Source organism: Sorex fumeus, unplaced genomic scaffold, assembly GCF_029834395.1.
Source record: "Sorex fumeus unplaced genomic scaffold, SorFum_2.1 ptg000064l, whole genome shotgun sequence".
Taxonomy (NCBI): Eukaryota; Metazoa; Chordata; class Mammalia; order Eulipotyphla; family Soricidae; genus Sorex; species Sorex fumeus.
The window spans coordinates 4,689,331-4,700,714 of record NW_026606121.1 but is presented as its reverse complement, the minus strand read 5'-3'; the positions used below and the strand labels follow the sequence as shown (position 1 = coordinate 4,700,714).

Genomic DNA, 11,384 nt, shown 5'->3' with positions numbered 1-11,384 from the left:
GTGACAGTGTGTGTGTAAGTGTGTTGTAAGGGTATGGGAGCGTGTGAGAGACTTTGAGAAGATGGGTGGGGGTGGGGGTGAGTGTGAGTGCGTGAGTGGAAGTGTATTAGAGGGTGCGTCCGTGTGTGCGTTTGTGTGTGTGCTCTCACTGGATCCCCCGCTCTCCAGCCTGACCCCGTCCTATCTCAACTACAAGGACACTCTAAGGTCCTGGGGTCCAGCCAGCCCGGTGCTGAAAGGGTGGCCACTGTTAGGGCCTCGCCCCTTCCTGCAGTGGAGCCGTCACAGGGACCAAATAATTAGCTGCAAGAATGTCTTGTTTGTCTTCTGTTCCCTGAGTGCGTGCAGAGACCTGCAGTGTCTATGTTCTTAGCAAACTGTCTCAGTAAAGTTTATTTGCCCACTCGCCCTTAACCACGCTTCTGTAAACTCTTTGTAGAATGACTTCAGTTCCTATTTTAAAGGGTTTATTCTTGGCTTTGAACGCTGCTCATAATTAGATGTGAAAACAACAGATCGTGTAAGGAGACTTACCAGCACCACAAAAGCTACTACAGGGACCAGTGGTGCTCAGCGCTGCCTCCTGGCTCTGTGCTCAGGAATCCCTCCTGGCAGGGCTCAAGGAACCATATGAGATACTAGGGTTTTTAAAACTGGGGTCGGCTGTGTGCAAAGCTAGTACCGGCCCCTTCCATGGAGCTTTAAAGAAGCTAAAAGAACAAAGGCAGCCAGTGATAGTGCAGTGGGGGGTCCTTTACCTTCAACACAGCTGGGCCCCTCCGGGAGATCCCTGAGCTCTGCTGGGTGTGGCCCTCCAAGAAATTAATAAACAATAATTGTTTTGGGAACGTTTCTCCCCTGCCTGCATCACAGCCTGCCCCGCCCATCCCCTCTCTATTAACATTCGGATTTAGCCCTTCTAGCAGATGAGCACTAGGAAGGAGCACTACACCAACAAGGGTTCATGATGGGCCCGTCTTGCCCTCCTGAAGCTATGGGTTTGGTGCCATCCCAGCTCCCTGACATGCAACAGGGAAGGGAAGGGGAAGGACAGCATGCAATGCTTCGCTGATTTGTGTCTCCCTCAAGACAGACCTGCAGAGTGGACGGGTGTGGCCCTCAACACAGGTGTGGCCTCACATAGGGCAGGAGCCCAGGAGTGGCTTCCGAGAAAGGGGATGTGGGCAGAGAGGGACAGACAGTAGAGAGTCCAGGGACCCAGGTTCAGCCAGGCAGAGGCTGGGGGGTCACCGCCCTGCCCACACCTAGCTCCTGGGCCTAACTCCTGGAAACAAGAGTAAATCTGTTTCAGACAGCAGGTGTTGTGCACTGAGGGGAGGAAGGAAGAGGAGAGAGGGAGGGGGAGGGAGAGAAGAGAGGGGAGTTGGGGGAGGAAGTGGAGGGAGGAAGTGGGGGGAAGGGACCGGAGAGGAGGAGGGGAGGGCCATGAGCATCAAAGTGCTTGTGGCCCTGTCCGGCCCTGCGGCCCAGAACCCCATGGCCTTGCTCTGCTGGAGAAACCCCTTTCCGGGGGCAAAGGAGGAATAGGGCCTGGAGCTCACTCCGTAGCTGGAGGTGAGGGCGCAGCGGTCTGGTCTCATGTCCCCAAGGGTACCTATCACTACCCCTAGTCCATCGGGCGCCACTGGTCCCTCGGCTCCAGTCCAAGCCGAGCCCCTGGGAAAGGGTCAACAGGATGGCCACTAAGACCATAGTCTGGCCATCCACGGGATGACGATGCACCACCACCATCAACCAGGATGGACCTAGAGGTGATCAGAGAGAGAAGCCCACGGTCACAGCAAGTCCAAAGCCGCAGCTGGGCGGGCAGGAGCGATGGGACAGTGGGGAGGGCTCCGGCCTTGCGCACAGCCGACCGGGTTCCACCCCCGGCGCCCCCTACGGTCCCCTGGACACCTCCAGGAGTGACCCCTGAGCGCAGTGGCCCAAACACGAAGGCCCCGCTGGGTCCCCACCGCGCTCAAGAGCTGGGGTCTCAGCGCGGGAGGGGGGGGAGGGGGGGGGGGAACAAGGCCACACCCGCCGGCCGCACCCGCGGCCTCTCGCCCCGCCCTCTGGAGGCGGAGTCAGCCCCGGGACTGCAAAACAGGATTGGCTGCCTGGAAGGGGCGTGGCCAGTGCTTGGGCGGGGCTAACTCTGGCCATAAATGCGGCGCCACGTGGCTGGGCGGGGGCGGAGCGGGTGCCAAGGGCGCAGGCGCGCAGAGGACGGTCGCCCCCCTCGGTCTCCGCGCTTCTCGCGAGAAGAGGATTGGGGGCGGGACCCAGGGCGGGGCGGGGCCTGCGCGGGGCGGGGCGGGGCGTGCTGAGCGGCGGCGCTGGGGCGGCGGCGGCGGCGCGAGGTGAGCGGCGCGCGCGCGTCCCCGGACCCTCGCGGCGCTGTGTGCCCTCGGCCCGCCTCGCACCCTCTCTGAGCCGGGGGAAGGGGAATGTGGGGGTGGAAGGGCGGGAGCTCCAGGGTTCCCGGGCGGGCGCAGCGCTGCCGGTGATCGGGGCATCCCTGCCCGGCGCCTGCGGGGGCCCGCGCACCCCGGAACTTTCCAGGCCGGCCGCTCCCCGCCGGGCGCGCCGCAGCAGGGGCGCGAGTTCCCCTGCTCGTTTGCTGCTGAGTCACGTCTTGGTCCTTCTGAATTCAGGAACTTCTCGAGGGGGTGAGAAGCGGGGTGCGCAGAGCCGGCCGGGCGCGGGGCACGGGGCCCCGGGGGCAGCGGGCGGGCACGGCGCATCCCTGGGGCTGGGAAGTTCACTGGGTGGTGCCAGTGACGGTGGGGGCTGGACATGCCGGGTGGAGGCCAGTGGGTGGTCAGAGGTGAGGAAGCGGGGGGTCCTCCCTGCTGGGGGGTGGGGGCTTGGGGCTTGTCTTGCATGCGGTCATCCGGGGTCCAGCCCTGCCGTTATGTGTGTGACCCCTGTGTACGAGGCCAGGAGGAAATCCTGAGCACCCCAGGGTGACCACAAGGAAAACTCAGACTCTGAGATACAAAGGGGTGCTGTGTCCGCTGGCGGTTTGGACTGGGTCCTGGCCGGGGAGCTGTCCGCCCTGGCGGCACATGGAGGTTGGGACGGACTGGGGTGGGGGGGACTGCCAGGCTTGTAGGACCCAGGACAGTGGTCGAGGTTGGACAGGGGCTTCCAGCTGGAGGGCATCGACCCACAAGGGTTTTTTTTGGGGGGGGGTTACACCCAGCGATGTTCAGGGGTTACTCCTGGTTCTGCACTCAGGAATTACGCCTGGTGGTGCTCAGGATGCTGGGATTCAAGCCCAGGTCAGTGGCGCCAAGGCAAACGCCCTACCTGCTGTGCTACCGCTCCAGCCCCGACACACAAGGTTTTGTGGCACTTTGTGGGAAAGGTTGCGTGACTGGGCTTTCTTCCGGCACTAAGCAGAGCTGGTCCTTGGCCGTGATGGGCGGGTGGGCAGGGTGGGGCAGAGCCTCTGTGAGACCTGCCGTGTGTGGGTTCGAGGAAGACAATACTCTTGTGTGGACTCCAGGCTCAGGGAGAGTGTGTGGAGGCCACAGCGGCTGTCACCATGTGTTGTGGGGGGGTTCCCTGCAGAGTCTGCGTGCCTGTCTTCCCTGCCCCTCATGGGGACAGCTTTAGACCCTCATCTCTCCTTCCAGTGTTGGTCTTTTGAGGGTGGAGTGTGTTGGGCCATACCCAGCAGTGCTCAGGTGTCACACCTGGTGGGCTTGGGGGGCCCTGTGTGGTGCCGGGGATCAAACCTGGGTTGGCTGTGTGCCGGGGCAGCCCCCTCCCTGCTGCTGTGTTATCGGCCAGGGCCCTGTTTGTCTCAGTCAGCGAGAGTTGATTCTTGCTTGGGCCCTGTCGCAGGTTGGAGGCTGTGCTGGGCCCATCGGTACCCGTGGCTCAGTGCTCCCTGCTGGTGGTGGCAGTTCCGGGGATGGACCAGAGCTGTGGGTGGAGTAGGGGAGGGGCACCCCCACCAGCCCTGGTCCTCCAGGAAGGATCTGACTCAAGACCCTCAGCAGGTGACTTCCAGCCTTGCTTCCTGACACAGGGGCAAAGACATGAGCTGACATGAGCTCCCGACTCCTGAGAGCCACAGGGGACACAGTGCCGAGAGATGCCTTTCAGCAGACACCAGAGGGTGGGGCAGAGAAATGCTCCGATATGCGGCTGCACAGTCCAGCATCTGCCTAGCGTCTGAGACGGGGCCCATCCCTCACTTGCTTGGGACTCTGAACGCACAGCCCTGCTGGGGCTGGGGAGAAGCAACAGACACAAAGAACCCACTGAGCCCAGAGCTCCTGGGGTAGCAGTGGGATGATCCTTGAGTCCAGTGAGGGGCCTGAAGGAGATGATGGGCAGGAGGCGGTTCCTGCATGCCGCGCTGAGCCCTCAGCACAGACCAGATGGAGCCCCTGAGCACTGCCCAGTGTGACTCAAAGCGAAAACAAAACCTCAGGAAGTAGAACAGAGAAGCAAGAGGAGAAAGGCAGGAATCTGAGGGGGATGGAAAAGCAGATGGCCCGAGCTTCAGCTCAGCAGCCAAGGGGACACCCTGGAACCAGATCCCCTCCCCTGGAGCCTGTGTGTGACCAGAGGCAGGTGGGTCAGAGGGGGCAGGGGCCACTGCTCCAGGGGCAGCATGGCCGCCGGAACTGCACGCGTAGGAGGGAGCCAGGACTTCTTGGTCCTGCACTTGCTTCCACAGCCCTGATGGAGAGCTAGGGCATGAGGATGCATGTCCAGAATCTCAGAACTCTGGGGCTGCCTGCAGGGGAGGGGCGGGAGCTGGGGGCAGGGGTGTGACTTCCAGAGCTCCTAGGGGAGCTGTGTGCAGATCCAGGGTGGGGTCCGTCCACTTAGATACCCTGTGCCGGTGGGCAGGCATGGACCCCCACCAGGTAAGGGTCGCAGAGCTAAGAAGCTCAGACACATGGACATGTCTGGACCCAGTCGGGGGCGTCCAGGTCTACCCACTGTGCAGACCATGGGAGCTGTCCCGTGTATGAGTTTTTCCCGTGGAGGTTGGCGTGCATGAGACCAGCTCAGCTCCAGAGCTGATTATCAGGACGCTCTGCTTCCCTGCGGTCTCCAAGTGCCTGGAAGTGGCTCAGAGGGGGCTCTGCGGGGGCCACGCGGCTGGTGAGCAGCTCTGCTTGTGTTGTCACGTGTGAAGGTGTCTGCCATCACCAAGAGGCTCCCGCTGGCCAGCTCGCTCCATGCTCATTTGTTCTCTGCGGGGGTATCAGTAGTTGTGTCTGTGGCATACAGAGCAAAGCTGCCATGAGGGGCGTGCACGGGTCTCTGTGGGACCTCGTCTTGCTCATGGGTCACCTTGCTGTTGTGTCTGAAGGCACCACCAGGCCCACAGTCATCGTCAGCCTTTCCCGTCCTTTGTGCTTTACATCAGGCCAGTGTCCGTTCTTAGTCTATTTTATTTTATTTTATTTTATTTTTTTGGCTTTTTTGGGTCATACCCGGCGATGCACAGGGATTACTCCTGGCTCTGCACTCAGGAATCACCCCTGGCGGTGCTCAGGGGACCATATGGGATGCTGAGAATCGAACCCGGGTTGGCCACATGGCAAGGCAAACACCCTCCCCACTGTGCTATCGCTCCAGCCCCCGAGTCCATATTTTTGAGTACCTTTCTACAAAACAAATACAGGCTCGCTGGAGACGCCCTTTGGTTTGATTTGGGGATATACCTGGAGATGCTTGGTCTCACACCTGGTGGTGTTCAGGGAACCCTATGCAGTACCAGCGATGCAGCTGGGCTCAGCTATGTGCATGGCAAGTGCCTTCCTCCCAACTGCTGCCTCTTCAGCCCTGAGGACTGAAGGGGCCCTTGCTGCCATAGCCCACCCGAGCTGCTCAGGCCCCATGGGGACCGCAGGCAGGATCCCAGAACTGGGTCCGAAGAAGAGGCCTCTCCGGCTGGGCAACTGGGCAGCCCTGAGGGCCACGGAGTCAAGGAAAGCTGCCCAAGATGCAGATGGCCCCTTCTCTTCAACCTGGCTGAAGCCATTCAAGTGAAACAAAGTGCTTATTTTGTCACAAGATTATAAAGATGTGAAAGGAAACAATGTTACCTGTTGAAGGAAACATTGTCACCCAGGAAGGAAACAGTGGAACAGTATCACCCAGGAAGGAAACATTGAATCACTGTCACCCAGGAAGGAAACAAGTGAGTCAGTGTCACCCAGGAAGGGAACCCAGCACCTGCCTGACAACTCCCCCATATTTATTTATTTTATTGAATCACGGTGAGAACAGTTACAAAGCTTTCAAGTTTAAGTCTCTGTCACACAATGACCAAACACCCATCCCTTCACCAGTGCACATTTTCCATCACCAAGAACCCCAGTACACCCCCCCACCCCTTCCCCTGCCAATGTGGCAGATGATTTCCACTTTACACTCTACTTTGATTATATTCCATTTTTTGACAGAAGACCTACCATTATTATTTGGAATTTTCCCCCAACATTCAGACTTGCTGAGAAGGTATCATTAGATAATTTGTTTTCTATTTCTGACAATGAAGAGCATGTGATGTCGTGTGGCCGCAATAGCGGCCGCGCAATTTTGGATTTCTGATATTATAGTAAGTCCAGAGGGATTTCTGCCAGAAGCCGCTGGGTTCTGGGATCTCCCCCATCTTTAGGGCACACATACACACTCAACTCAGAGACACATGTGCTTGCACACTCACATACAACGCTTTCACACACGGACTTGCACACGTACACAAGTGCTCACATGCTTTCGTGTGCTTGCATTCACACACACAAATACGTTTGCTCCCCCACCCCACATGCTGGCAGGCATGGATGCTGTGGGGAGCGGGGGCTCACTTGGGGAACGATGCCTAATGCCCGTTGTGGACGCGGAGTGCCTGACACAGGGCCACGTGTCCCCTGTCTGCTCCCGCCCCCTCCTGCTGTCCCTGTCCTCTCCCTCTTGGTCTGTGACTGCTCGCCACAGAACCACACCACAGCCCATCAGCTACAGCACCAAGGAGGCCGTGCCTGCTGACTGCTGGGTGCTTGGCTCTCAGGTCTGTCTGGATTTTATTGGCCACCACCCAGGGCGCCCTGGGCTGCATTCACTCCTGAGCACCCTTGGCCTTGCAGTGGGCTCGCCACGGTTCAGACTCCCGATTCTCCATCCTGTGGTGCCAGGCGATTCTGGCAAGCCCAGGCACGACCCTGCCCCACCCCACTCCTTGCCTTCTCCCCGGCACTTTTTAAATTCTTTTCTTTGTATTTGGGTACAGTGGGTAGGGCATTTGCCTTGCAAGCGGCCAACATGACCAGCCCGAGTTCGATTCCTCCGCCCCTCTCGGAGAGCCCGGCAAGCTACCGAGAGTATCTCGCCTGCACGGCAAAGCCTGGCAAGCTCCCCGTGATGTATTCGATATGCCAGACACAGTAACAACAAATCTCATGATAGAGACCTTACTGGGCCCACTCGAGCAAATTGATGAACAACGGGAGGACAGTAAAGTATTTGGGAAACACCTGCTTGTGCTCAAGACTTACTCCTGGCTCTGTGCCCAGGAATCACTTGGGGTACCATATGGAGGGGGCAGGGATCAGGCCAGGTGGGGGACATGCCTCCACCTTGTCTTGTCCCTGGACTGCCCTCCTTTTCTTGGGGTAAAAGGAGCGAGAGCTCAGCACCTTTCTCTCCGGTGCTTGGGCAGTAGGAGTTGCCTCGCCGTCCTCCTGCACAGAATGCATGTCACAGGCTCAGTGGCCCCCATGCCTCATCCCACCCACGTCTCTCCACAGGCGTCATGCTGCCCCCCTCCTGCCACGTGTGGCCTCTGACTTGGGTATCAGATGACCCTCAGCACTGCCCTGCTGCTGCCCCGGACATGGCCGCAACCCAAGGTGCCGTCCGTAGACCCTGAGTGGTGAGTCCCTTGTTCCTTTACAGATCCAGAAATGGCTCCTGAACTGGCGGGTGCGCCACTAACATGAAAATGTGATGGGGTGGGGCGGGCACTGCCGCTGGGGGGCGTGTGTGGGCTGCAAGTCTGCCTATGTCCGCAGCAGCTCAGTCTGTCCTTGGCCAGGGCTGCAGCTTCATGCCGGTGACAGCCAGACATGTCACTGCTGCCATGGCCATAGTGCTCAGTGCAGGACCCTTCCCAGGGGACCCTTCCCCGGGCCGTCAGACCCCTACTGCAGCCCAGAGCCCACACTGTGCGTGTGGCAACCCTGGCGCCAGGCGTCACAGACCTCTCAGTGACTGGGACAATTCCTGGGGCACCGTCCCCGGGGGTGGCCTCTGGAGACCACCACCTCCCAAAAGCCCTTCTGGCAGCTTCTTTACCTGGAGTGGTCCTGGGTGTGGGCAAGATCACACTTGTCCTGAGCAGTGTCCGCATCCACCTCACGGTGACTCTAGGAGGCCCGAATGCCAGAGTAGAGCCGCAGACCTCAGCCTGCCCTGAGAGCAGAGCCTGCCATGGCCTCCGACCTCTGCCCCTCTCAGTTCAGACTGGGACCCCCGGACTGACACGATAGCATAGCGGGTAGGGCGTTTGCTTTACACGTGGCCGACCCGGGTTTGATTCCCAAGCATCCCAGATGGTCCCCTGAGCACCGCCAGGAGTAATTCCTGCGTGCATGAGCCAGGAGTAACCCCTGTGCATCGCTGGGTGTGACCCAAAAAGCAAAAAAAAAACAGAAACAGACTGGGACTCCCGGGGCCCTCCCTGCGTGGCTCTGTGTCACGGTGGGTGAGGACAGGGGCCCTACACGGCATCTCGTCCCCTGCGAGTGTCCAGGGGCTGTGCTCTCCGGGAGACGGGAGACAGGGCAGTGGGGGGTGAAGCCTGGGTCGGCCATGTGCCGGGCTGAGGCCTCGCTGCGTCCTGTTGTCTCTCCAGCCCCGCGCATTCAGTGCTGATCTGCTCTCAGCCTGCCCCCTCACCCCACCACGGGGCCCCCTTCAGCCCTGCATCGCTCTTCACGGCCGAGATCTGTGTTTTGGCACCCAGGGCTGGTGGTCTGCTCGTCCGCAGGCTGTGAGAAAGGTCTCTGACATCCTGTCTGACTCACCTGCCCCTCTGGGCCTATCCCAGACCCATTTGAAGCTCTCAGCTGCCAGCCAGCGTGTGTGTGAGCACGTACGCATGAGCATGCGTGCGTGTGTGAGCATGTGTCTGCATGTGCATTTGTGCACGTATGTGTGTGTTTGTGAGAGCCCCTCCGGAGAGCTGAGCTGGGCCCGCAGTGCTGACTGGCCCTTGTGCTGCCCGCAGGTTCCCCCTGGCAGGTCTCTGCATGAAGCTGGACTGAGGGGCCGCAGCGCCCGCCCCCGCCCGGCCAGGATGAGCAAGGCACGGCCCTGGCGCCTGTGGCTGGCCGTGGGATTTGTGTTCATGGTCCTGCTGATCATCGTGTACTGGGACAACGTGGGCACAGCCCACTTTTACCTGCATGTGGCCATCTCCCGGCCACACCCGCCGGGACCGCTCCCCACCCCCAGCCCGGGCCCCGGGAAGGAGCCCCCGGACAGCCGGGACGCTGTCCTCAAGAGGCTCTTCGGCCCTGGCACCGAGCCGGGCGACCTGCCCAGCAGGAAGCCGGAGCCTCGGCCTGCAGCCCCGGGGAGCAACGCTGAGGAGAGCGTGCGGGGTTACGACTGGTCCCCGCACGCCGCCGCCCAGCAGCCCGCCGCGGCGGCTGGGGAGCGGCAGGCCCGGCGCAGGAGCGTGCTGCGCGACTTCTGCGCCAACGCCAGCCTGGCCTTCCCCTCCAAGGAGCGCTCCTTCGACGACATCCCCAGCTACGAGCTGAACCACCTCATCGTGGACGACCGCCACGGCGTCATCTACTGCTACGTGCCCAAGGTGGCCTGCACCAACTGGAAGCGCGTCATGATCGTGCTCAGCGGGAGCCCGCTGGACGCCGGCGCGCCCTTCCGCGACCCGCTGGCCATCCCGCACGCGCTGGTGCACAACGCCAGCGTCCACCTGACCTTCAGCAAGTTCTGGCGCCGCTACGGGCCCCTGTCGCGCCGCCTCATGAAGCTGCGGCTGCGCACGTACACCAAGTTCCTCTTCGTGCGCGACCCCTTCGTGCGCCTCATCTCCGCCTTCCGCAGCAAGTTCGAGCTGGAGAACGAGGAGTTCTACCGCCGCTTCGCGGTGCCCATGCTGCGCCGCTACTCCAACCACAGCCGCCCGCCCGCCTCCGCGCACGAGGCTTTTAGCGCCGGCCTGCGCGTGTCCTTCGCCAACTTTATCCAGTACCTGCTGGACCCGCACACGGAGCAGCTGGGGCCCTTCAACGAGCACTGGCGGCAGGTGCACCGCCTCTGCCACCCCTGCCAGATCGACTACGACTTCGTGGGCAAGCTGGAGACGCTGGACCAGGACGCGGCGCAGCTGCTGCGGCTGCTCAAGGTGGACCAGCGCTTGCGCTTCCCGCCCAGCTACCGCAACCGGACGGCCAGCAGCTGGGAGGAGGGCTGGTTCGCCTCCATTCCACTGGCCTGGCGGCGGCAGCTCTACCAGCTGTACGAGGCCGACTTTGTTCTCTTCGGCTACCCCAAGCCCGAGAACCTGCTCCGAGACTGAGGCGGCAGGGGAGGTGGGGGCCGCTGCCGTTGTCCCCGGGGCCCCTCTGGTCCTTGCCCTCCCCCACCCCGCCCGCCACAGTGGCTTTATTAAAGCTTTTCTGACCACAGGCGGCCAGCCCAGCGCCCGCTCTCCCTGGGTCCCCGAGGCCCCACTCCTGGAGGGGGACAGTGGGTCCCCCAGGGACCGTCAGAGCTCTGGCTTTGTTGTTTTGTGTTCACACCAGGGCTTACTCCTGGCTGTGCTCAGGGTCACTCCTGGCATGGTGTGGGGGCCCGCGCAGTGCTGGGGGTCCTGCTGGGGGTGCTGTGGCCTGGGAGGCCCCTCAGGTCAGCCCCAGACAGGCTGACATCCAGCCCCCAGGTTCCCTCAGGCCTCGCCGGTGACCACACAAGCCACTGGCCCAGCTGTGCCCGGCGTGTCCCCACAGTGTTACGTAGGATTGCTGCTGAGACCACAGCCCAGAGGAGGGGCCTGTCCTCAGCTGTCCCGCTCTGTGGTCCAGGCTCCCAGAGGACCGGCTGCGTATGTTTGCCCGGGAGTGTTTCAGGTCACCTGGTGGCTGGGCTCGGGGCCTGCAGATTTGGTCTAAGCCCATGGTCAGGAAGGGTCCGCAGACACATGTGTCAGGGTGTTGGGAGGCGCCCGCCTGCCTCTGCCTCCTGAGCGGGGCTTCCTCTCGCACCACTCCCCAGGACCCCCGCTCTCCCTGGGTTGGGGTGAGGAGGTGTCTGAAGCTGCAGCAGGGATGCTCCTGGGACCCCCATTCTAGAACCTTCTGGGGTGGGTCCTGAGG

The 11,384-nt window shown here is 61.4% G+C and overlaps 1 protein-coding gene across 1 annotated transcript; it reads left to right on the top strand.

The window, feature by feature from the left end:
- The first annotated feature begins 7,812 nt into the window (after positions 1 to 7,812).
- CHST12 (carbohydrate sulfotransferase 12) lies at positions 7,813 to 10,625 on the top strand. Its single transcript, XM_056128484.1, has 2 exons — positions 7,813 to 7,912; positions 9,269 to 10,625. Exon 2 carries the CDS (start codon positions 9,338 to 9,340, stop codon positions 10,586 to 10,588), a length of 1,251 nt encoding a protein of 416 aa, XP_055984459.1. The 5' UTR covers positions 7,813 to 7,912; positions 9,269 to 9,337; the 3' UTR covers positions 10,589 to 10,625.
- Positions 10,626 to 11,384: the final 759 nt, after the last annotated feature.

Bases quoted from the DNA above. Each gene is read 5' to 3' on its own strand.
- CHST12 (XM_056128484.1), top strand. From the start codon at position 9,338: ATGAGCAAGGCACGGCCCTGGCGCCTGTGGCTGGCCGTGGGATTTGTG.